General features: G+C 35.2%; 2 protein-coding genes and 1 long non-coding RNA gene across 3 annotated transcripts in view; 2 read left to right on the forward strand and 1 right to left on the reverse strand.

Moving 5' to 3' along the window:
• The window catches only part of LOC133195481 (actin-related protein 8-like), a 239,032-nt gene that overhangs the window by 113,496 nt on the left and 98,088 nt on the right, over window positions 1-27,448 (reverse strand). The gene's annotated exons all lie outside the window — the stretch shown is intronic.
• On the forward strand, window positions 89-27,431 carry LOC133195485 (uncharacterized). Its single transcript, XM_061331338.1, has 10 exons — window positions 89-141; window positions 237-307; window positions 14,157-14,220; window positions 15,705-15,887; window positions 18,273-18,406; window positions 22,477-22,578; window positions 24,069-24,224; window positions 25,397-25,555; window positions 25,993-26,229; window positions 27,123-27,431. The coding sequence occupies exons 2-10, from the start codon at window positions 293-295 to the stop codon at window positions 27,234-27,236; spliced, it is 1,164 nt and encodes a 387-aa protein (XP_061187322.1). The 5' UTR covers window positions 89-141; window positions 237-292; the 3' UTR covers window positions 27,237-27,431.
• On the forward strand, window positions 8,856-10,100 carry LOC133194358 (uncharacterized). Its single transcript, XR_009722058.1, has 3 exons — window positions 8,856-8,882; window positions 9,326-9,557; window positions 9,771-10,100. It is a non-coding gene; the product is annotated as an uncharacterized LOC133194358 (long non-coding RNA).

Genomic DNA, 27,448 nt, shown 5'->3' on the forward strand with positions numbered 1-27,448 from the left:
CCCATTTTTTACACGATTTATCCGGAAAATGTTCGTGTCCTTGTTGAATACTACACGTCTTGGCGCCAAATCCGACATCAACAGATTGTAAGAAAACACTGCAAAACAGCTCCATAAAGTGTATGGAACAGTGGTCGTTGTGTGAGTAGCTCATGGTGTTCACGAGTCTAGTGTTTGATTTTGATCCACACGTTAACTTTTGTTAAAGATTTTCAGGTTGTATTGAACTTTTATAGGAAAGTGACGGCCAGTAAAAGAGTTTGACACTGTGGAGAAACCAGGACCTTACAACATGACGGAAGTCAAGGTGACTAGGCTTACGATAGTCTGAATGTTACCTATACATTTGATAACTAGAGTACATATATTTACAGAGGATTGATACATGTAACCTGTATAAAATCTTCATTAGGACATCATATCGGGATATAATTATTAACAGTGATTAACATGATTAAATCAGGTTTGGTACAATCACTAGAGTTAGCTTCGCACATGTAGCTTGAATTACCTTCATAGCTTTATTTACCAACCTGAACTAGCTTTATTTAGCTGTTAAATGAAACTTATTTCTTTAATTAACATTTTTCCCAGAAAGTGCAGAAAATTGCACTTTGATGCAGAGATAATTTTCAACTTTGAACTCATCTGAACACAATTCATGAAAAAATCACTCTTGGAGATGTGTCTTTTTCTGTGCAATTGCAATTAAAGTTCTAAAAGTTTTGGGGCTATATACAACAGCAGACCTGTTTACTCTTTTGCCGTGTTTTGTATGAATTTTGAGTCCAAAATACGTCTCACGTTTTGCTATGATGAAAATATGGAAATCGGAAATCCGTTCGTTACCCGTACAAAACTTTTAACCGTTTTCCGCCTGGAGTCCGGGTGGACTGAGACGGATTTCGGTTAAGTGCTAGGTGGACTAAGCCGTAGTAAAGGCGGACATGGAAAACGTCTTAGCTTTAACCGTTTTCCGCCTCATATCTTAGGTGGATTCCACCTTAAATCTGAGGCGTATTTTTGTTAGACGTTTTCCGGCTTAGCTATTAGACGGATTCTGCATTAATCTTTAAATTATGAACAGTTTAAATTATGACCACATGTTTCATTCCTCTACATGACCTTGTTTTCTAAAGGCACTAATGGGGGAGATATTCGAAAAAAATAGTCAAACATGGCTTTTAATCCAGTTATTAGACTTTGAATATTAGGCTTTTTATTACATTGAAGATTGCGTTTCCTAGAGGAGTAATTTTTTGCAGCCATATTGTATATCAGATATACGTTTCTAATGCGCTCCTGCTTGACCACCCTCTACAGGGGGCGAAAGTTTTCAGGCAGAGCCTCTCTTTGGATGCATTGGTCAGTTTGAATGCAGATTTTGAAAGTGATGACCGTTGGTCAATTTGGTTGATGAATCTTTATATCTTATTCAGTTTAAAAAGGAACTCAGGCAAGATGTATGTAATGGATATATGCCGAATACTGTTCTATATGTAAAATTATCAGACTGTTTGAGGCCCGTTAGGGCCGAAAAAGTCTGATAATTTTACATATAGAATTGTATGAGGCATATATCTTACTTAAAACATTGCTATTTAAATGTCCAAAAGTTACCTGGAGGAGTCCGATAATTACACAATAGGAGTTCAGGCATCAATAGTTTTCTACCTGAAACCATCTAATAAGTAGACAAAAGAAAGGAGATTTTTTTTCTCTATACAGTAAAATCAGCGAGTGAACTCTTTTGTTTCATTCATTCATTCATTCAATGGCAGTCGTTTGGCTTAGCAGAAACTATGGACAGTGGTCAGGTGATGAAGGATTTTTTATGATTCGGAATATTTTGTTTTTATTAAGTGCGTTTGACATTGATACAGATAGAGTGTTGGATGATATCTTCAAAATGCATTTAAAGTAAAAATGCGGATTTTTATCTAAAATTTTGATTGGATGATATAATGAAAATTTTGGGTTTTAACAGTGCGGTCATTGGCGAACAAACTTTTTTAAATGAAGAGATTGGCAGACTGTTTCTTAATCAGAAATGGATTTAAATTGGCTTATTCACAGTGCTGTATCGAAAATGCTTTGCAAAAAACCGAATGGAACTTAAGTGTTACTTTTGAGGAAGGTTAAAACTCCAGTTTCATCTTGGCTTTGCTATTTTTAACAACTTAATTTCCTCGCGTTCGCTTTCCCGGAATTTTTTCTCCCTAACCTTTTTAGCTCACCTGAGCCGAAGGCTCAAGTGAGCTTTTCTGATCACATTTTGTCTGTAGTCCGTCTATCCGTCTGTCCGTCTGTCCGTCTGTCTGTCCGTCTGTCCGTCTGTAAACTTTTCACATTTTCGACTTCTTCTCAAGAACCACTGGGCCAATTTCAACCAAACTTGCCACAAAGTGTCCTTGGGTAAAGGGGATTCAAATTTGTTCAAATGAAGGGCCACACCCTCTTCCAAGGGGAGATAATTAAGAATTCGTGAAAAATTAATGGCATCATTAAAAAATCTTCTTCTCCAGAACCACTGTGCTTGAAAACATGAAACTTATGTGGAAGCATCCTCAGGTAGTGTAGATTCAAGTTTGTTCAAATCATGACCCCCGGGGGTAGGGTGGGGCCACAATGGGCGATCAAAGTTTTACATAGGAAATATACAGGAAAAATCTTCTTCTCAAGAACAGCAAAGCCATACTTGGTCATATTTATATGGTAGCATCCTCAGATAGTGTACATTCAAGTTTGTTCAAATCATGACCCCCGGGGGTCGGGTGGGGCCACAATGGGCGATCAAAGTTTTACATAGGAATATATAGGAAAAATCTTCAAAAATCTTCTTCTCAAGAACAGCAAAGCCATGATTGGTCATATTTACTTGGAAGCATCCTCAGGTAGTGTAGATTCAAGTTTGTTCAAATCATGACCCCCGGTGGTAGGGTGGGGCCACAATGGGCGATCAAAGTTTTGCATAGGAATATATAGGAAAAATCTTTAAAAATCTTCTTCTCAAGAACAGCAAAGCCATAATTGGTCATATTTACATGGAAGCATCCTCAGGTAGTGTAGATTCAAATTTGTTCAAATCATGACCCCCGGGGGTCGGGTGGGGCCACAATGGGCGATCAAAGTTTTGCATAGGAATATATAGGAAAAATCTTTAAAAATCTTCTTCTCAAGAACAGCAAAGCCGTGATTGCTCATATTTACATGGAAGCATCCTCAGGTAGTGTACATTCAAATTTATTCAACTCATGACCCCCGGGGGTCGGATGGGGCCACAATGGGCGATCAAAGTTTTACATAGGAACACATAGTAAAAATCTTCTTCTCAAGAACAGCAAAGCCATGATTGGTCATATTTATATGGTAGCATCCTCAGATAGTGTACATTCAAATTTGTTCAAATCATGACCCCCGGGGGTCGGGTGGGGCCACAATGGGCGATCAAAGTTTTACATAGGAACACATAGTAAAAATTCTAAAAAAAAAAACAATTTGTTAAGAATAGCAAAGCCATGATTGGTCATATTTATATGGTACCATCCTCAGATAATGTACATACAAATGTGTTCGAATCATGACCCCCAGGGGTCGGGTGGGGCTACAATGGGCCATCAAAGTTTTACACTGGAACACATAGTAAAAATCTTTAAAAAAAACTATTTGTTAAGAATAGCAAAGCCATGATTGGTCATATTTATATGGAAGCATTCTTAGATAGTGTACATTCAAGTTTGTTCAATCATGACCCCTGTGGGTCGGGTGGGGCCACAATGGGTGATCAAAGTTTTACATAGGAATACATAGGTTAAATCTTTAAAAATCTTCTACTCAAGAACAGCAAAGCCATGATTGGTCATATTTAAATGGAAGCATCCTCAGATAATGTAGATTCAAATTTGTTCAATTCCTGACACCCCCCCCCCCCCCCAACCACTTTTTAGCTCACCTGAGCTGAAAGCTCAAGTGAGCTTTTCTGATCACATTTTGTCCGGCGTCCGTCTGTCCATCTTTCTGTCCGTCTGTCCGTCTGTCTGTCTGTAAACTTTTCACATTTTCAACTTCTTCTCAAGAACCACTGGGCCAATTTCAACCAAACTTGGCACAAAGTATCCTTGGGTAAAGGGGATACAAGTTTGTTCAAATGAAGGGCCATGCCCTCTTTCATGGGGAGATAATAAGGAATTAGTGAAAAAATAATGGCATCATTTAAAAATCTTCTTCTCAAGAACCACAGGGCCAGGAAAGATGAAACTCATGTGGAAGCATCCTCAGGTAGTGTACATTCAAGTTTGTTCAAATCATGACCCCCGGGGGTAGGGCGGGGCCACAATGGGCGATCAAAGTTTTACATAGAAATATATAGGAAAAATCTTTTAAAATCTTCTTCTCAAGAACAGCAAAGCCATGATGAGTCATATTTATATGGAAGCATCCTCAGGTAGTGTAGATTCAAGTTTGTTTAAACCATGACCCCCGGGGGTAGGGCGGGGCCACAATGGGGGATCAAATTTTTACATTGAAATATATAGGAAAAATCTTTTAAAATCTTCTTCTCAAGAACAGCAAAGCCATGATGAGTCATATTTATATGGAAGCATCCTCAGGTAGTGTAGATTCAAATTTGTTCAAATCATGACCCCCGGGGGTAGGGCGGGGCCACAATGGGCGATCAAAGTTTTACATAGAAATATATAGGAAAAATCTTTTAAAATCTTCTTCTCAAGAACAGCAAAGCCATGATGAGTCATATTTATATGGAAGCATCCTCAGGTAGTGTAGATTCAAGTTTGTTTAAACCATGACCCCCGGGGGTAGGGCGGGGCCACTATGGAGAATCAAAGTTTTACATAGAAATATATAGGAAAAATCTTTAAAAATCTTCATTTCAAGAACAGCAAAGCCATGATGAGTCATATTTATATGGAAGCATCCTCAGATAGTGTAGATTCAAGTTTGTTCAAATCATGACCCCGGGGGGTAGGGTGGGGCCAAAATGGAGGATCAAAGTTTTACACAGAAATATATAGGAAAAATCTTTAAAAATCTTCCTAAGAGTCATATTTATATGGAAGCATCCTCAGGTAGTGTAGATTCAAGTTTGTTCAAACCATGACCCCCGGGGGTAGGGCGGGGCCGGAATGGACTATCAAAGTTTTACATAGGAAAAATCTTCTCAGGAACAGCAAAGCCCAGATTTGTCATATTTATATGGAAGCATCCTCAGGTAGTGTAGATTCAAATTTATTCAAATCTTGACCCCCAGGGTAGGGCGGGGCCACAATGGAGGATAAAAGTTTTACATAGAAATGTATAGGAAAAATTTAAAAAATCTTCTTCTCAGGAACAGCAAAGCCCTGATTGGTCATATTTATTTGGAAGTATCCTCAGGTAGTGTAGATTCTATTTTGTTCAAATCATGACTCCCGTGGATAGGGTGGGGCCACAATGGAGGATCAAAGTCTTAAATAGAAATATATAGGAAAATATCTTCTTCTGAAGAACTGCAAACCATGATTAGTCATTTTGATTCAATTTTGTTCAAATGATGACCCCCAGGGGTAGGGTGGGGCCCAATGGGGGATTGAAAGTTTTACATAAGAACATATAGAAAAAATATTTCTTCTCAAGTTCAGAAAAGCTATGTTTAGTCATATTGATACGGAAGCATCCTCAGGTAGTGTTGATTCAAGTTTGTTCAAATGATGACCCCTGGGATAGGGAGGAGCCACAATGGGGGATCAAATTTTTACAAAGGAATATATGAGAAATTTTTTTTAAAAACTTCTCAAGTACAACAAAGCCATTTGTTATATTGACATGGAAGCATCATCAGGTTGTTTAGAATTCATGCCCCCCCCCCCCCCCCAGTAATCTTTTCAATACTGAACTGATTTGTGCTTTTGCCTAGCCAATGTGCTCAGGTGAGCGATGTGGCCCATGGGCCTCTTGTTTTGGTTTCTGGACAAATTAAACCTTGATTTCACTTTAGTTGTTGTTTTTTAACTACTGTCCGATTTTGTTATCACTGCCGTCCGATAATATATTATTGGATTGTTAATTATTATTATCGGACGGCTACAGGTAAATTTTTAGACTGCAAGAACAAAGGCATGACGTCACAGCAATGTTTTAAGCCTGTAAATTACTATTCTGAAGATGATTTGTTATGTGTTTTTGGAAAAAAGAGTGACAAAATACAACTTTTGGTGTTATTCTTAACCAAGCTTTGAAGTGAAGCAAATTATGCTCGGTGAACATGCTGAATGGACAAAGAGGGACCTCTAAACACTGTACAGGAATACATGTAACTGTGAAAAACAATGGTAAGTTAAAATTTTTAGCGGTGTTTTTTCTTTTCTCTCTTTTTTAGCTCACCTGAGCCGAAGGCTCAAGTGAGCTTTTCTGATCACATTTTGTCTGTAGTCCGTCTGTCCGTCTGTCTGTCCGTCTGTCCGTCTGTAAACTTTTCACATTTTCGACTTCTTCTCAAGAACCACTGGGCCAATTTCAACCAAACTTGCCACAAAGTATCCTTGGGTAAAGGAGATTCAAGTTTGTTCAAATGAAGGGCCACGCCTTCTTCCAAGGGGAGATAATTAAGAATTTGTGAAAAATTAATGGCATCATTAAAAAATCTTCTTCTCCAGAACCACTGTGCTTGAAAACATGAAACTTATGTGGAAGCATCCTCAGGTAGTGTAGATTCAAGTTTGTTCAAATCATGACCCCCGGGGGTAGGGTGGGGCCGCAATGGGCAATCAAAGTTTTACATAGGAAATATACAGGAAAAATCTTTAAAAATCTTCTTCTCAAGAACAGCAAAGCCATGATTGGTCATATTTATATGGTAGCATCCTCAGGTAGTGTAGATTCAAGTTTGTTCAAATCATGACCCCCGGGGGTCGGGTGAGGCCACAATGGGCGATCAAAGTTTTACATAGGAATATATGGGAAAATCTTCAAAAATCTTCTTCTCAAGAACAGCAAAGCCATGATTGGTCATATTTACTTGGAAGCATCCTCAGATAGTGTAGATTCAAGTTTGTTCAAATCATGACCCCCGGGGATCGGATGGGGCCACAATGGGCGATCAAAGTTTTACATAGGAATATATAGGAAAAATCTTTAAAAATCTTCTTCTCAAGAACAGCAAAGCCATAATTGGTCATATTTACATGGAAGCATCCTCAGGTAGTGTAGATTCAAGTTTGTTCAAATCATGACCCCCGGGGGTCGGGCGGGGCCACAATGGGCGATCAAAGTTTTATATAGGAATATATAGGAAAAAATCTTTAAAAATCTTCTTCTCAAGAACAGCAAAGCCATAATTGGTCATATTTACATGGAAGCATCCTCAGGTAGTGTAGATTCAAGTTTGTTCAAATCATGACCCCCGGGGGTCGGGTGGGGCCACAATGGGCGATCAAAGTTTTACATAGGAATATATGGGAAAATCTTCAAAAATCTTCTTCTCAAGAACAGCAAAGCCATGATTGGTCACATTTACATGGAAGCATCCTCAGATAGTGTACATTCAAATTTGTTCAAATCATGACCCCTGGGGGTCGGATGGGTCCACAATGGGCGATCAAAGTTTTACCTGGGAATATATGGGAAAATCTTCAAAAATCTTCTTCTCAAGAACAGCAAAGCCATGATTGGTCACATTTACATGGAAGCATCCTCAGATAGTGTACATTCAAATTTGTTCAAATCATGACCCCCGGGGGTCAGGTGGGTCCACAATGGGCGATCAAAGTTTTACATAGGAACACATAGTAAAAATCTTAAAAAAAACTATTTGTTAAGAATAGCAGAGCCATGATTGGTCATATTTATATGGAAGCATCCTCAGATAGTGTACATACAAATTTGTTCGAATCATGACCCCCGGGGGTCGGGTGGAGCCACAATGGGCGATCAAAGTTTTACATAGGAACACATAGTAAAAATCTTTAAAAAAAACTATTTGTTAAGAATAGCAAAGCCATGATTGGTCATATTTATATGGAAGCATTTTTAGATAGTGTACATTCAAGTTTGTTCAAACATGACCCCCGGGGGTCGGGTGGGGCCACAATGGGCGATCAAAGTTTTACATAGGAATACATAGGTTAAATCTTTAAAAATCTTCTACTCAAGAACAGCAAAGCCATGATTGGTCATATTTAAATGGAAGCATCCTCAGATAATGTAGATTCAAATTTGTTCAATTCATGACCCCCCCCCCCCCCCCCAACCACTTTTATATTTAAACTTTTCAACCTTTCAAGATTGAAGTGATTTCTGTTTTTTCCTAGCCATAGTGCTCAGGTGAGCGATGTGGCCCCTGGGCCTCTTGTTTGAATTCGTACAGCCAAAATATGTACACACCACTCTCCACCATTACTTCTGATAATTAATTCCAACTGGAATAGCACTGAGGCCCTATATTCACATTATACTCTACACTAACCCAGATGTTAAAAAAAAGTTTGCGCATAAAATTTCAGGCACCATTTCTTTTTGCCTAATGTAGGGTAGCCTCAACACCCCCCCCCCCCCCCCACTTGTTTTCAATGTTATGAGTATATGCTTTTAGATTAAAATATTAAATATTAAAAAGTACAAAGATAAAGGATAAAAAAAAATTACTAATTCATTTGTCAATTATTAATCAACATGTACTTTTGTGATTTTATTTTTCACTTTGCGTATGTGTTTTCCGGAAATACGATTTCCTTTTAAAATTAGCGACCTGCAGTTACTTCCAGTTTTAAAATCACGATATGTTAGCACTGGTTTAACCAGTGGTTTATTAGTGGAATGGTGACACAGACACGCTTCTAAAAGTGTAGTTCGCTGCTCAGTTGGGATTAGGAGTCAGGTTCTGAGATGTAAGTCATCATTTAAAATATTAATATATACATCATGTACATGGAATTCTTCTTTTTTTTACCTTGATGAAATTCTTAAAATACATTTTTGGGGTGAAATTTGAACAAGTTTTTTTAATTTATTTTTTCATCCATATTGAAGTGTACCATTCCTCATAACGTTGATGCATCTACACTATAGTTTTCCTAATTATTCAATAAGCAGCTGCAAATGTACATGGATATGAGTATATTCATTTAAGTAAGATCTACATATTTTATGAGCAGCTTTTGAATATACATGTAAATTAAAAGTGTTTGTAGAATGGGGTCTTACGTTATTACCTTTTACAAATATATGAAGATTATGAAAATTAATTGAATAAGAGATTAAAAACCTATTTAAGTCAATTTTAAAACTGTAGATATTAGGATTTTCTGCAGTGCAGTGTTATACATTTCAGCACTTCGAGCTTTTTAAGTCCTCAGCAATTTTGGCCGATAAAGGTATAAATGAGGACTGCGGCAACTGCAGCAAGTCAGGATGAAGGCCAGAAGTCACTGTCCATCCACCCTTAGGAGTAAACTGGCAATGCTGCTTAGACTTCTCATTTGAGAGCTTGCCGAAGATTCATGGGAAAAAGGAATGCAATCTAACACCTGTGCTTCATTCAACTGTATTGGAGGTTATGAGAGGTAAGAATACATGAAGACATCAGACGTCTGATAAATATATGAAAAATTATTCTTATATTTTGTAAGTTTTAGTGTTGAGAGAAATTAGACAAGACTGTTTGCATCCTGATCTGTAATACAGAATAGAATGCCATAAAAGAGTCATTTTATTGAAAAACGTTGAAGAGTTGTTTTAAAACGAGAAATTCATCTCAGTTTGTATTTTCTTTATAGACTTCAACATGTGGTGACCGTGTGTGAAGAATGGCAAAGGATTTAAAGCTTGAATCATGGAAAAGATAAGTTATTCCAGATAACTTAGGAAGAAGAACAATAAAAATGACACACTCTTTCCTTGCAGACAGAAAGAATTTTGTGAAAATAATCAACCAGTGGTAAATTAACAGCTAATTGTTTCGTTGAATTGACTTTTAAACATTGGTTTTGTCTTTCTTTTTTTATTTGTTAATTCAACTGTGACAGTCACATTATTATGTAGATGTATGAAGAAAAATCAAGTTTTGGTACAGTATTTTTTATCTTTTTATTTCATGTGAATTTAAGGCAAGGCATAACATTTTCAAATGTAAAATTTTTTTAGTCATTGAATTTTAAAGAACTTGTAAATAAATGATTTATAATTTGTATAATTTCATTTTTTTTTAATTGTTAAGTTTGTAAAAGTCTGAAACAACAATAGCTGATGTACACAGTGATAGGCAGATTATGTAACCATTAATGCAAAATCCCTCTAACCATTAAGGCGGAATACGCCTTGCTAGTAAGGCGGAATACGCCTATCTTAAGTAAGGCGGAATACGCCTTGCTAGTAAGGCGGAATATGCCTATCCTAAGTAAGGCGGAATACGCCTTGCCATTAATGCGGAATACGCCTTGCAGGTAAGGCGGAATTTGCCTTGAAAGTAATCCATATTAGGAAAGGCGGAATACGCCTTAACTCATTTAAATATTTCGAGCCCTATTCCGCCCTGATTCCACCTGGACTCCGTCTAATAGTCTTATTAAGTTCTTTATAGATAAAGGTGGATTCCGTCTTTTGATTTCCGCCTAAGGTCAGGGCGTAAATTTTCGTACAGGTAGGATTTAACTAGTTAGTTTTTGTTATGATCTGTCTCAGTTTGACGCTTTTTAATCACTAAAACAGAGAAAAATTTCAAACACTTAAGAGATGTCTGGTGGCTAAAATGTGGTTTTTTAAAAATTGACAGAAACCTGTCGATAGAAAGCAAGGTATGATGTTTTTTTCTTTGTTCTTAAACCATGTTTTGTTGTAATCAGAAATGTAGTTGTCTTCTAGTAATATATGTACAATCGATGAAAAGTGAATCTTATGGGCAAATACAAAATCCCACTGACAAATCTAATAAAAGATACTGAGAGACAACAGTTTGGGTAAACAGGTCTGTAACAGTTAATTTGTGACCAAACTGTTACTTCTTGAGCATGTTGAATGAAATAACAAAGAAAACCAGATTTGGTTAACATGAGTACAATGTGAAGTAATACTTATCCATGCCTCATCGCACACAAGGTGTGTACAGTTACTCAAACAATGGAAATACATCTTTTCCTTAAAAGTGTTCAAACGCAGCATTGTTAAGGAGGGATTCTTCTCTTAAGAACACTTATTTCTTATATTTAAAAATCAATGAAATTTTCACAGAATCAAGAAGACAATATCACTAAGTGATGGTATTAGTTAGATTAAATTTGACCGTTTTATATTAGAGGCAAGGTCAGGTCAAGGTCAGTACCTTTCCCCTGGACATTAAGAATAAAAAATTACTGTTGCCAATCATGCGATGCCTACTTCTATTTCAATAAATTAAATATTTTTCTTTTTTCATAAAGAGATATTACGGTAACCATATAGGATCTATTAGATGATATTACCAAATTGACATAAATAATTTAACTAAAATGGATATTGGCTAATCCGAATTTTCTCTATTTTTCTTAAAATTTTAAGATATTTTAGTTGTTTTTATATGCTTCCTATATTTAAATTTTTCTTATTTTCACATATGGTAAAGTTGTCACATAAAGATACAAAATGATATAAAAACAAAAAGTTTTGACCGTTTACTAAGAGAGAAAAAACACTTTTTACGGATTTTTGGCTCAAATCTGAACTTAGATTGGAAGTTTTAAAAGCTAACATAATTGTAGTTTGTTTCGAAAATCATATTTATTTGATATATTTTAAAACTTTAGTCCCTTATTATTAATTTAATTTACATTTAAAAATTTTCTCCAAGTCTTTGATTGTGTAAAAATTATAACTAAATTCATTGTTCTATAATTATTTTGAGAGGCAGAAAAGAAGATATTTTCATATGCCGTCATTCCGCAAAAAATATAGTCCCGCTAGATTTCAAACTCAGCTTACCATTTCTATTTAAAGTTGTACAATTGTGATGAGGAAAGAAAAATATCATCTTTTAAATCTCTTACATCTAAAAATATAAAACATATAAGCAAATATACTTTGAATACTTCATCTAGTCAGAAACCAGACAAGAATCCCTCTTTAAAACTACTTCTGCTTTAGATTGTTTTTTAAACAATACCTAGAATAAATATTAATAGACATTTACTAGCGATTTTTTGTCTTTTTAAATAAAAAGCAAAATTATGAAAAGTTACCTTGAAATAGCTAAATAAAGCTACCTGAAGTAGATAAATAAAGCTACGGTAGGTAATTTTAGCTACGTAGCTAAATGTACTGATTTTACTGGACGGGATAATGAATGACTAAAAACAAAAAAAAAAAAATAAACAGAAAACAAAAACAATTTTTTTTACCACTACAGACAAAAATTCGCACATGCATAGTAAGGCAGTCAGGCAGGTTGGATCATGGATGATCGGATAGCTCATTTGGTAGAGTGCCTGACTAATGAATAAAGAGGCCTGGGTATGAATCCCATTTTGGCTCCTTTCCTGTTATGTTTGGTGCTTTGTCATGCTCTAGAAATGATAGGTGAAAGATCTGCCAGGGTAGAGCTTAGGTTGGTTTCTTCTGCATACATGTATGTGACAGAGTTGAACAACGAGATCTGAAATTTTTCAGCTGGAGTTTGGGTCTCAAATTCACCAATTTTTAGTTCGCAAAAGACTATTCCACCATCTAAATTTAGGGAAAATAACCTTTAAAAATTTCTCTGTCCTCAGTATCAAATAAAAAAAAATGAAAAATTGAAGAATTTCACCCTCTCACATTTTATTACTTTAAAAATTTTATTCTATGAAATTGTTGTCTTTTTTTTTTTTTTTTTTTTTTTTAAAGTATAATTATATGTATGATAACGTTTTCAATCAAGTGAAGTTAAATTTGGTATTCAAAATAAATAAGCTCATTTAAATTAAGAAATAATAGCATTAAAAATCTTGATTAAAATTTACTCCTAATTTGGTACTACATGTAATGTATCAATGTATTAGTGTAGTAAAACCTAGGTTTTATATTTGTACCAAATTATATGTTAGTATATAAGTTTCTTTTTAAATAGAAATGTTATCAATTGTCAAATATGCACTCAGCACAGATATTTAAGCTGAAAGTAATTTAATTTTACTCTGTTCAAAATACAACAAGTTAGGGTCCGGAATATTTTTGAGAGTTTTAGCAACACCCTGTAGTGTGATCTTTTTAACTAGAAATGTGACAATTATTTTTCAATGACCACTGCAGCATTAAAAAATGGCATAAGAAAAGTTTAGCAACTAATTACAATGTTCTGCATTCAGTAATAAAGTAATAACATCGGTGGTCATTTACCAAGTGTTATATCACTTATTTGTACAACCTTATTATACGACCTCATGTATATTCCTACAAAGCCTTCTGCTGAAAAATTTATTGCAAGGGAGTTGTTATCTCAATTTCTTTTCATACTGAGTAATTATATGAAACGTGATAACAATTAAGTCAAATAATATTTAATGTGAAGATTTTCAGAACACAGTGATTTAAAAATTATTACGAAGGAGAGAAAGGGGGTTGAGAAATGAGATTTTGTCTCCCGCTGGAAGAAACACATGTATGCTTCTGGGGTTAACAAGGGAAGAATGTGGTTGTCAGGCAGGTTCAAATGTGGGTGGCAAAAAAACGTAGCTCATTTGGCTGCAACCCAGACTAGTGATTCAAGGGAGCTGGGTTGAAATCCTGGTTTGGTCCCATTTTCTCTACAATACTGAGTATTATGTAATATTATTCACATATACAACTGAGGAAATTTACAACCAATCAATATTCATTACTGCCATGCTGCAAATTTCCGTAACAATTACAAATATACATATATAGTAACTAATGTGATAAGTTGCCTCAAAGACAGGAAGCTATGTTTAATCTGTTACCCTGAAATATGAGTAAGGATTTGATTCTTTTATCATTTTATGTCAGGGATTATGGTATAGCCAGTGCGTGTATGTAATAATTATGGTTATAGCCAGTATGTAATAATTATGGTTAGCCAATAGCCAGTATGTAATAATTATGGTTATAGCCAGTATGTAATAATTATGGTTAGCCAATAGCCAGTATGTAATAATTATGGTTATAGCCAGTATGTAATAATTCATGTTGTTTTTCAGCCCAAGGGATTGTCTATGAGACCTGTAAATGTAGAGAACAAAGGGCAGATCTCCTCTCTGTTGGGTAAATGTTTTTTAGTTTTTCTTGACTACTCAGTCTCTTCTGAACAGATGTTATTTACAAATAGCTTTTAAAATGCACATTCATTACGGCCAAAAACAGAATATGTTTTTTCTGCTTTCCTGACTGACCTTTATAACATATAGTGCCAATTGACCATAATTTTTTGTAATGCTTAATTTTCAGTAATATATGAATATTCAGTTTTTAGCTCACGTTATGAAATTGTCTACAGTACTACTTCTTTTGTCAGCAGTCTTATTTAGATATTTTGTGTGTAGTTAATGAATTCAAGAAAAAAAAAATTATGCTGAAAGGGGAAACAAACATTTTTTTAAGGCTATACATGAAGTAAAAACAGGCATCAGATCTTTCACCAACAAAAAAAAAAAATGCCAGTGTGAGAATTTAAGGCTTAGTTCATAAAGATCTAGATCTTCATAAACTATTTAAAATGGAAGAGTTTTACTTCTCATAACATTTCTTTCCACTTCTTAGTATCTAGGACTGGGACGATACAACTTTTTCTGTATATCGATACGTATCACGATATTTGAGCCACAATGCGATATGTATCACGATATGTTGAATTGGTTATAAAATCTTTTTTTTGTACTGAAATGAACAAAACATTTCTGCACAAATACATGTAGGAATAATTTATTCAAAAAAGTTGTATCTTGTAAAACAAAATTATTTTACACAAGTGGTGTTAATTATAATGAATTTCATATTTATTATGTTTTTCATGTTTATATTTAACATATTTATATATTAAACTCAAGATGGTAAGTAAACATGGTAAACAAAGAAAAACATAAGTCAGAATATTTTTTGGGATATTTCGATATTTCTTCATATGTATCGATATGCGTATCGTCCTCACACAGAATTTATATTATCGATATCTCGATATATCATCCCAGCCCTATTAGAATCAACCAGAATTGAACTTAATAAAGTAAAAGTTTTTCTATAATGTATATTCAAAATCTGTAGATCTCGCTTAACATAAATCACTTTTTATTCGCCAGAATTTTTTCGCGTAATTACGCGTGACCGTCTGCTCAGGAAAATTTTGTTCTCATGTTTAATTTCATTAGTATAGCTTATACCCAGCATTAACCAGAATTCATGAAAATTTTGTCCGCTTATAAGTATCAAGTACCTATCTTGCTAAAATAAGGTCTTGCGAAAGTTTGTGATCTACAGTATTCCCAAATTTCTTAAATTCTTACTCAATAGTTCAATTTCTTGATTTAAAATTTTTTCATTTTTAGCGTAACAGTAACAAAATAACTTTTATTATTGATTAATCACAAAGTAATGTGGTTAACAGTGAAGTGTAATAATACGTCAGTATATCAATGCATTGTTATACAGAGGAGGTGATACAGTGCATCAGTACAAAATATAAAGAAACAATTTTTTTTCTATACATTCACTAAATGTCCTATTTTTTTTTCACTTTGTTTTCTTTTTTTAAGGTAAGATGAAGTTAGAGCCCCAAAAGAAAGCCAAGCCTGCTGTTGTCTGTCGTGCTTCAGTACAAGGTCCCAAATCTACTGGCCGGTCATCTGATCTTAGTCTCCCTCCCAAGTCAATTGAGTCCCAACCCCAGACACCAGAAGACCTGCCCCCTGAACTTCCTCCTAAAACAAAGAGATCATGTATGTAGAAATGCAAACTTCCATTTCACTACAAACATGTAATGTATTTTGAATAAACTGGTTACATATAATTAAGTTTGAAAGTGCATATCAATTTGATAACTAGACAAATTGTTTGCATTGGGTTTTTGAATGAAACTAATTTTAATTATAAACATCAAACTTTGATAAATAATATTAAAAGTCAAGGTTACTGACATTTTTTTTAGTTGTGTTGACATTTTTGCTCAGAAATCATCATTTGTTAAAACAATGTTATGTTCATTATATTGGTGACGGTAAGATTTCAAACGTGCCAAGTTTGCTTGCACTCTCCGTACAATTCAGTATCAGTGATTCATTTTCTGTATTGTGCCATAATTATTCAGTGTACTCAGAAGTGTATTTAGCTCCTTATATAGTAAGATGCAAAAAAATCCAGATTTTTCTGTGCAGATCTTTCACATCCATATTTATTTAAATATATAACTTTCAAGCATCATTTTCTTATCTTAAAATAAAAGGGCTACTTTTAGAGTTATTCCTCTTGTTTCTATGCGATGTCATGTGATGATGCTTTTCGCATACAACATATCTTCGGGTTACAGCCATGTTAGAAATTGACAACAGAAAACGTCTCCTAAATCTATATGAAATCGGGATCACTTTGGCGCAAAAATTGTGTGAAATAACAAACATACTAGGTCTACTGTATATGATAATTTGAAAAGATTTCAGAAGGGAAGTCCGAGATACAGTGTCCAGGATCTGGTCGAAAGAAAATTTTTGAGGTGAATGACAGCAGACGAGCTGCACAACTTGCTGCTTCTCATCTGCAATGGTCAGCACAGCAAATTGCCAATGAATGTGCAAGAAGAGGATCAGTTTTAGTTTCAAAATGGACTATGGGTCGGACTTCGGTTGCAGTAATTATTTTAATTTGGTGCCTCAAAAGGTGCCACTAATGACTGCAGAACATAAGCGTAAATATAAAAGAGAGGCATGGTGCATCGTTCATCATAATGACAATTTTGACAATGTGATTTTTATGGATGAAAGTCGATTTCAGTTCTACAGATGTACCTGAAAATTTGGACATTGTCAAAAAATGGTGCTGAAGTTCTCACCAGCTGTTACAGTATGGGTTGGAATAAGCAAGTTGGGTTTAACTCCGTTTGTTTCTGTGAGTGGAAATATTTCCGCAGTGAAGTACTGTCAAATTTTGGAGGAGGGGTTGTTGTCGTCCAATATAATGTTTTACAACAGGACAATGCTAGACTGCACACCGCAAGCTATACCTGTGACTGGTTTACACAGAATCATGTGACTGTAATGGACTGGCCTGCTGCTTCACCAGATTTAAATCTGATAGAAAACAGGGCTCGACATTAACTTGCCCGCTTGTCTGGTACCAGTGAAAAAAAATACGGAGAAGTGAATATTGCTTGGCACTTGTCCGATTGGACAAGTGCATTTTTAATTAATGTAAAGAAGTCTTTAAATAATAAAAAGAACGACTGTTGAAAGTTCATCGGTAAAGATGGAAGCAGTACATCAAAAACGAACTTTGATCCCGATGTGAATTGCTATGTTATTGCTATGTTCACACTCGATCGGGAGCGAAGTTCACTAATTGCACACTACTGCAAAGGCATGAAAGTTACGTTGAGTTACGAAGTTTAGATTCTGTTTGATGTTGACAGTTTCATTTCTGTTGTTGTCAGGATAGAATTAGTCTACATAAAATTTTGTTTTTATGTGTTTTTTGTATTTATAGATAACATCACTAATCAATCACATGTAATGGACTTTATTTTAGTTTTCAAGTTGACAGTATTAGACCTTTATTGAACAATTTTTGGACAAGTGAAGTTGAAGTTCGGACAAGTAAATGTCTTGGTCACTTGTCTGAATGGACAAGTAGGGAAAAAAGTTAATGTCAGGGCCTGGAAAATGTTTGGCAGATCATGAAAGATCGTGAGGAATAAATTCAGCCAGATAAAATCACAGACTGGAAAGTTACAATCATGGAAACATGGATGGGTTTGGATCAGAACTATATAGACAGTCTGGTAGAGAGTATGCAATGGTGCATCGCTCAGTGTATAGTGAGACACAGGGGTCTGACTGACTATTAACGTCATGCATTGTAAATTCAGTGGTTCAATATTCATTGATTTGCTACCATTTGAAAATATTGTTGCAAAAATAAAAAAAAAATTACTTCAGTTGAAATTCGGATTTTTTTGCACTTTATTATATTTAGTTTATACAGTTGCATTTATTTTGGACCATCACGTCATGCATTTTATGGAAGGGATAATGATCAAACTTTAATTCTGCATTTATTTTGGACCATCACACCAGAGATTATGATCTAACTTGAATTCTGTCTGAATTTTTTAGTGTCCTTCTCCATTCCAAATTTTGATGAAAATCACGATGAGAAGCAGAGGGAGATAGAGGGCATTGAGGAGGAGCTGGCCAGGGACTTGTTTAAATCCCCGACATACGCCAGAGATATATATAGTTACTTACAGGTAAATAAATCTTCAATGTATACCAGAAGTATATAGGGTAAACTGATCGTAAGTCGAACATGACCGCGAGTCGAACGCATTTTAAACCTCACCTACACCTTTTGATAAACAATAAATAGTAGGCAACTCTTGATTATCTGTCTTCTTTTTTATCCATTTAATCAATTAGAGTTATCTTTTCTAAGTCGAACTCTTCTGTAAATAGTTCTAGGTGCCGGGAAATTTGAAGGTGATTTCTCCAAATTTTCTGTTGTAAATGAATTATATCCATGTTGTTTCTAAGCTCCAAACATTTACCAAATAAGCTAATCAATACTTTAAAAGACAGATTTATACCAATCAATATTTTTAAAAGCTGTTTTTATATGATTTTGGATACATAATTCGCAAAATAATTAACCAAAGCTCATTGAATTAATATCGAAAAATGATATGGAGTCGAACACCGAAAATGTTCGCAAGTCGATCGGTGTTCGACACTAGAAACAACGATAAAAATACCGCAATTTATACAAGAGAGAATAAAAGCTTTATAAGATTTATAAAAATTATAATATTATAGAAGAAAATGAATCAACTCTTTCCATTAAAAAAACAAAAACAAAAAACAAAAAAACAAACAAAACAAACAAACAAAAACAAACAAACGAACGAACAAACAAACCTGTGCCACCAGTACTTTAATTATTCCATGATTCAGACCACAATTTACTTGATCATTTTAACTGTAAACATCTAGTCGTAATATAGCAAATTTAGATGTAGGCTATCTATTTTGGCAATTACGTCTAAAAACAAGTTTTAAACTTTGTGCAAAAATCCTTATGCTGGGGAAAGGAGTTTTCTTTTCTTTTTATCAACAAATTTGTGAGTTGGATTTTTTATTTAATGTAGTGCCCCCTCCTCTCTCTGGAAAAAAAAATCCTGGGTCTGCGCCTGCCAATGTTTTCAGTGCTCTCCAGAGCCCAATACATGTGGGTTCTTAATGCTTTATCCATTTACCACGACAGTGAAAAGACAAACAAAAATGAATATTTAATTAAGAAGATCTGACGCTCTGCAAGCACGAAGTATATTTTCGAACATAATATTTTACTGTAAATTTAGTAATTTAGTTTGAAAATGTTCATTGAAAAGTCTAGCTGCAACCCCTCCCCTAATTTTTTGCAGCACGGTAAAATCGCCCCTTTTTATGTAGCCAAAAAGCTTATTGTTGAAACAGTTGGACCCCCTCCCCCCCCCCCCCCCCCCCAACTGCATAGAATTTTCGAGATTGGATAATTACTTCTTTGTTTTTGCTGGCTCATGGCGCAGTCTTCACAACAATTTTTTTCAACACATGCCCGTTGGGCATCTCATCTACTACTTTTACCAAGTTTACATGCCCTACTCAAAATTTAACTTCATGAAATAAAAATAAAATGCTGTCTTTACAGTGTATGAACCATTGTTTATACAAGAATGGACCAACAACCAAAAATTTCCAAGAATGAAAAATATTCTTTTGGGTGGTCAAGAACATAAACTTTTTATTGCTGGAATGCATTTCCGAAAATTTTGCAATGTATAGTAGTTTATCATTATGGAAAAACCTGCATGCAGTTTTTAACATACTGAATTTGGATTCCATGTGAAAATCCTACAGTGTAATTACAGATTGTGTACAAAATGTGGCATGATTATCTCGTGCATTTCAACAACAGTAGAAAGACGACAGGGATTAGTTAGTTACGCTTCATTGCATATGACACCTGTGAAATTGATTTCAAATGTGTATGCACTTCTTTGGTCAACTTATTTAGTATATATACTCGTCTGTTTTAATGATACTGTTACATTAGGTAATAAAAAATAAATTTCACCTATTTTCTTGACTACTGACGGCATATTTATTTGGTACATTAAATACATTTATAAACGGCTGTTAAAAAAGGTCAGTGAATCTACAATAAATAATAAATATACCAAAATGTGGTAATCATTGCTATTTTTGAAGAAATCTGAATTTAATAAACGAGTATTGAACAATTGAACATGTTGAAAAAGAGGGTGCGGGGTAACGATAACTTCTGACGTAAATGTAATTTCTTTTTATTTTATTTACCAAGGTATTTTACTAAACTACTATTCAAATTTTCACACAAAAAAAATCAAGAAATGCCAATTAAAAACAAAAAAAGGAAAAGGAGTTGTCATGGAATAAAATACCGTACAGACTTTAATATCAGAAACTAAAGTATAGATTGCAATCCAAATCCACTGTGTAAAATATTTTTGCATAAAAGTCAGTCTACAATGGAGAAAACATTACACATGCCCAGCGGGCATGTGAATCTTCATTTTTTACATGCCCGCCCGCAATTTTACCAGGTCCCGGGCATCAGACTTCCGGGTTATTTCGAAGACTGATGGCAGGTGTGACTGGTCAACTTACTTCTCCTAGGCACCTGATCCCACCTCTGGAATTTCCGGGGGTTCGTGTTTTATATCCTTTTCACAGATTTGTATTGTCTGTAGATTTTCTTGAGATCGATTCCGTTCCCTATCTTCACCTTTTTCTGGTACGTTGTCTTGAATCTCCCCCCCCCCCTCTTTTAAAAAAAACAATGATGCTGCAAGTATATTTGCGCCAGTTCCAGAAAAAAAATAAGATTTGTTGAGATCTCAGGAAAATAGGGGCCGTAACAGAGGATTAACATTTGATTAAAGAAAAAGAAAAATGAAAGCTTATAGAGATAATTTGAATGGTTTTAAAATCCGCATGAAAGATTTAAAAATTTCTGAAGAAATAAATATTCAACATCAAATATTTATGCAATTTTGTAAATCGTTTTATGTCTTCTGATTTTAAAATATGTCAAATTGAATTTGTTTCATGGCAAGATTGTTTAGATTGAAACTATTTTGCGTTGAGTAAAGTAATCGAACTTTAAGAAAATTAGTCCTATCATAGAAAGTTGTGAAACTTCAAACAATAAATTGAGTTCTGACCATATAAATTTGCCTGAAATGAATACTTTAAGCATTCGAAATGTTACCTTAGAAAAGACTTCTAGTTGTAAAAAATGAAGATAACAAACAGTGATCGATGTCAAAAAAAAGAAAGAAAGCAAAACGTTTTTTTTCTTTTTTGCCATAACTTCAAATTGGGCTTCAAACATGTTCAACGGAGGATGAAAAAAAGAGAGACAAAGCATATAAAACTGGAAAAAAAACTGAATACAGAGAGAAATAAGATAAAATCAACAGAAAAGGTGGAGGATCAATGAAAAATTTTGCCGCAAATTGATAATGTTGACTGAATGCTACATTACATGTATTACTTTCCTCCTTCAATTCAAAATTATTTCCAGTATTACCAACAACGTTTCACAATCTTCCTTGATATTAAAATAAATTTAATGAAAATCATGTCAAAATGTTTGGTATGAATTAAAAATCTATCTATAAAAGAAAAAGACGAGATTAAAAAAAAATCTTTTCAGAAGTTTGTCTATTTAATATGTTAATGTCATGAAAAGCAGTTCCTATTAACAATTATGTAATTCATGCGACTGGGAATAAATGGCGTTCGACTTCATATCTAGCCGTTCGACTTGTGGTCGAATGTGTTCGACTTACGATCTATTTGGTATCTCGGGCTTTTTCTTTTAATAACAATTGTTTCATTCAGTTGCCACAGTAAACAACACGCTAAAATGACGCTTTAGGCACACATTTCGATACATCTCTGGGTTTATGGCACGCATAATGTACCCTGTTGTCAACACTGTCGGTGAATATAGATAGGCGTTCGACTTGCGATCAGTTTACCCTATAGTTACCTACAGTTAAATTGATCTTTTATGTATGCCAGAGATACATGTATGTAAAGTTACCTACAGGTAAATCAATCTTCAATGTAGATATAGTTACCTACACTTTAATTGATCTTTCATATATGCCAGAGATATATATAGTAACTTACTCACAGAGATACTTTATAGTATGTAACATGAACATGGCCTATATTTCTAAATATATTTTTAATTCCTTTTTACCTCCTAAAGTAACTCTACTGTTTCTGACAGATTGTGGAGAAGAGATGGCAAATCCCTGAGGACTTTCTTGACAACAGTGTTATAAATCCTAAGACAAGAGCAGTGCTGATGGACTGGTTCATACAGGTCCAGGTAAGTCACACCTGAGAACTGAGTGCTGATGGACTGGTTCATACAGGTCCAGGTAAGGTCACACCTGAGTACTGATGGACTGATTCATACAGGTCCAGGTAAGGACACACCTGAGAACTGAATGCTGCAGGACTGGTTCATAGAAGTCCAGGTAAAGTCACACCTGAGAACTAAGTACTGATGGACTGATTTATACAGGTCCAGGTAAGGACACACCTGAGAAATGAGTGCTGATGGACTGGTTCATAGAAGTCCAGGTAAGGTCACACCTGAGAACTGAGTGTTGATGGATTGATTCATACAGGTCCAGATAAGGTCTCACCTGACAATTGAGTGCTGATGGACTGGTTCATAAAGGTCCAGGTGAGTTACACATGAGAACTGAGTGCTGATGGACTGGTTCGTACAGGTTCAGGTAAGGTCCGCCTGAGAACTGAGTACTGATGGACTGGTTCATACAGGTCCAGGTAAGGTCACACCTGAGAACTGAGTACTGATGGACTGGTTCATACAGGTCCAGGTAAGGTCACACCTGAGAACTGAGTACTGATGGACTGGTTCATACAGGTCCAGGTAAGGTCACACCTGAGAACTGAGTACTGATGGACTGGTTCATACAGGTCCAGGTTAGGTCACACCTGAGAACTGAGTACTGATGGACTGGTTCATATAGGTCCAGGTAAGGTCACACCTGAGAACTGAGTACTGATGGACTGGTTCATACAGGTCCAGGTAAGGTCACACCTGAGAATTGAGTGCTGATGGACTGGTTCATACAGGTCCAGGTACGGGCACACCTGAGAACTGAGTGCTGATGGACTGGTTCATACAGTTCCAGGTAAGGTCTCACCTGAGAAATGAGTGCTGATGGACTGGTTCATACAGGTCCAGGTAAGTTCTCACCTGAGAACTGAGTACGGATGGACTGGTTCATACAGTTCCAGGTAAGGTCTCGCCTGAGAACTGATGGACTGGTTCGTACAGGTCCATGTAAGGTAATACCTGAGAACTAAGTGCTGATGGACTGGTTCATACATCTCCAGGTAAGGAAATTTATCCTCAAAAATGAAATAGTTATAGATGATAACTGACTTACAGAGATTTGTTAAAACATTACTGATATGAAATATAGTAGCACTTTCTGTTACTTGGTCTTGATAGCTTTTGTCATTTAACAATACCCAGTGAAATAGGACTGAGCAGCAGCTCTAAGATTGTAATTTTGATGTTTGAAATTTAAAAAAAAAATGACAGTGTATTATGAATTCTGTGGGTTTTTTTTTCATATTCACAATATTCTATAATGGAAAAATATTAACTTGTCTGATCGGACAAGTGTGTCTAGAGGTTGACTCGTCTGATCACAAAATGATCTGGTCAAGGACAATTGGACAAAGTTTAATCATTAATGTTGAGCATTGCCTTCCATCTATATTCAGTAGTATCCCTGTGTTTGTATTGTGTATTTATTTGACCAGGTTTATTTTTAGGTTTACCTGGAACTACTGGACACTACTTTACATCTGTCAGTGGTTCTGGTTGACCGATTCCTCAGTGTCCAGAAGGTCACCCCCAGCTCACTACAGCTGCTCGGTATTACCTGTATCCTCATAGCAGCCAAGTATTATGAAAGATTTCCTCCTCAGGTAATCATTAACATATTTAGTCCTTTTTAGCTCACCTCAACAATTTTGGGGGGGGGGGGGGGAGATCATATAATACCTTTGGTGTCGGCATCCCAAGTTTAAGTTTTGGAGCAGATTTCTTTTCAAGTACTACTATGCCCTATATTAAACAGATGCATGGAGGATGCTTCTAGTATGTTTCATTGCACCAGTCAGGGTATCTGATGCTGCAATTTCAGCTACAGAATGACCAGGTAAAATGTTTTTGGGGCAGATTGAAGTTTTTGGAGCAGGTTTCATTTCCAAGTAACTATAGGCCCTGTATTAACAAATCTTGGATGATACATCTTAGGATGCACATTACCAAGCTTGCTTCGGATGCCAGATCTGACCTACAATTTCAGGATGAGTGACCAGGTTAAAGTTTTTGGAGCAGGTTCATTCTAAAGAACAATAAGCCCTATGTTGACCAAACTTGCATGAATGATATATCTAGGGATGCACACTACTTGACGTACTTCAGATGCAGGATTTGACCTACATTTACTGGATGAGTGACCAGTTTATAGCATTTGGAGCAGGTTCACTCTAAAGTGACTATAAGCCTTATGCTAACCAACTTTGGATTGAAGATACATTTATTGATGCACACTACCACAGTTGCTTTGGATGCAGGATTTGACCTACATTTTCCGGATGAGTTTTTGAAGCAGGTCTGTTACCAAGAAACTAGAAGGCCTATCTGAACCAAACATTTATGGATGATGCATCAAGAGATGCTGGATTTGACCTACATTTTCCAAATGAATGATCAGGTTAAAGTTTATGAGCAGGTTCATTACAGTGTAACTTCAAGCTCTACCCAGACTTAATTTGCATGGATGATGCATCAAGAGATGAAAATGCTTAAACTTGCTTCAGATGGTAGATTTGACCTATATTTTCTGGGTGAGTGACTAGTTTAAGGTTTTTAGAACAAGTCCATTCCCAAGGAAATGCAAGCCCTATCAGACTGATATTGCATATTACATTACATATTACAATTAAATAACACTTCTAGATTATAAATTAAGTGTGGGACTTTGCTTTACTTAAAGATAACATTCATTGAGGTGAGCTCTGTAATCTTTGATTAACCTATGTTTTCTCCTTTATAAGACTATATTCATAATGTCTGTGCACTCAATTTACAGGTGTCTGACCTGGTATACCTGACAGACAATACCTATAAGGTGAAGCAGTTGTTTACCATGGAGAGGATTGTACTGATGAAGTTCAACTTTGACCTCAACTCCACAGACCCAGTGTCAACTATGGAACATTTCCTACAGATATCTGCAGCAGACAGAATGGTAATTATATCAGTGGTCTTTGTGTACTGATGTTTTAAATATTTATCCGGGTTTATAGTGATCATCATGTCCATCATCTGTCCTTCCCTTACCCATTCAATCCTTTTATCACTCTTGTGTTTAGCTCACTTTCAGAGAAGAAATGTTTAAGATATATTCCTCAAATTTCCTTCACTTGTACATATTGGTGAAAGCAATTTAATAGTACTTTAATAGTCTAACCTTGGCTTTCCACTTCACCTTGTATTTCACTCACATATTGATGAGAGCAATTCATCTGTGTCCTAATTTTATTACCTTGACCTTCCTTATGGCCTTGACCTTCATTATGACCTTGAACTTCACTATTCAAGATGTTTTTACTAAAACCTCATTCAAAGATGCATTTTGATGACAACAGTTCAAGTGTGTTTTAATTTTCTGACTTGAACTTTTAGACCAAGGACATTGCCAAATATATTTTGGACCTGACAATTACCAGTCACAAGTTTGCCTGTGTTTTACCCACTGTACTAGCTGCTGCCAGTGTTTACACGTCTAGACAGATCTGTGTCCCAGACAAAGTGTGGACCCACGGACTGGAGCACTTCTCAGGATACAACAGTAAAGACCTGATGGATTGTTCTATAGACATGATGAGGATGCTGATAAAGGCTCCCAGTGCTAAATTACAGGTAAGCTGGTATCAATGGCCTATGTCAAACATGCATTGAAAACAATTAAGTGAGATTTAGAGACAGCATTAGGTCTGAGTATGGCCAACCTAGTATTTTGATTTCAATAAGTAGTGTTGCCATGCTTTCAACCATACTCAGAAATAGGGAAAATCGGTGAAAATCTCTTGAAATGCAAGTTGTAAATTTTTTGTAGAGAAGAGCATTTGATAAGAAATTTTACATTAATGATATTATTGTTTATTTTGTACGACAAGCGATTGAAGATAGAGAAAATATTTATTATTGACTAATGTTGAATACAAATGGAAAGACTATCTCCATGTTGGTGTAAATAATAATTTACTGATCTGAAGAAATTAACATAGCCAGGTAATGTTCAACAGAATGAATTTAACACTCTCCTTGTTATAATATTTACATTTACTGATCTCTTTCTAGGCTAAGCTAATTTATTGTAATTTTTATTTATGAGTGGCTTGTGTACTGTCATCTTTGGTGATAGAATTTGAATAAAAATGAAATCTTATTGAAATTTAGGTTTGTATGTACATGTATCACAGATTCTAAATTTTTCTAAGTATTATTGTCATGCTTTCAACTATACTCAGAAATAGGAAAAATCTGCGAAAACATCTCAAAATGTATTTTGTAAAATTTTGGTTAGATTTTCAAAAAAACTTACATGACTTTGGATTAAGATTGTAAAGTTCTTTTCAAATGCTATGCCTACTACAAAATTTATTTGATTTCCATAAATATGGTAAACTACAGGTTTAGTAAATATCAGATTCAGTATTCTGTGAATGTAAAACTCAACTAAGAAATTTAACACCATTGCCATCTTGGAAAACATAGGGGTATTTACATGTTTATGTGATATTTTATTGAAGGGAGCCAGGAAAAAGCATGCAGCCTTTACCTTCAATGAGATCAGTCACAACAAGTTGTTAGAAACCAGACCGGCCGAGATTCTGAAATCTATGGGAGAAGATGTAGAGAAGTGAATCAAAAGGAATATTTACTTTGTGCAATATTGTCTACTCTACTGATACCCAAATGGTGCTGTTTTTGTTAATTATTTATTACAATATATAATCACTTTTTGTACAAATACTCAAATTTTGAGAAATATTGAAATGTGCTATTGCACTAATGTGTGCTGTTGCTCCAGTGTGTGCTATTGCACTAGTTAATGTATGCTTTTGTACCTATGTGT

The sequence above is a fragment of the Saccostrea echinata genome, unplaced genomic scaffold (genome assembly GCF_033153115.1).
Source record: "Saccostrea echinata isolate AGI-Se365-2 ecotype Australia unplaced genomic scaffold, CSIRO_AGI_Sech_v1 ptg000029l, whole genome shotgun sequence".
In the NCBI taxonomy this organism is placed as follows: Eukaryota; Metazoa; Mollusca; class Bivalvia; order Ostreida; family Ostreidae; genus Saccostrea; species Saccostrea echinata.

Coding starts and splice junctions, on each gene's coding strand:
- LOC133195485 (XM_061331338.1), top strand. Junction 15,888..18,272: donor TCCTAAAACAAAGAGATCAT/GTATGTAGAAAT, acceptor TGAATTTTTTAG/TGTCCTTCTCCATTCCAAAT. Junction 26,230..27,122: donor CTCCCAGTGCTAAATTACAG/GTAAGCTGGTAT, acceptor ATTTTATTGAAG/GGAGCCAGGAAAAAGCATGC.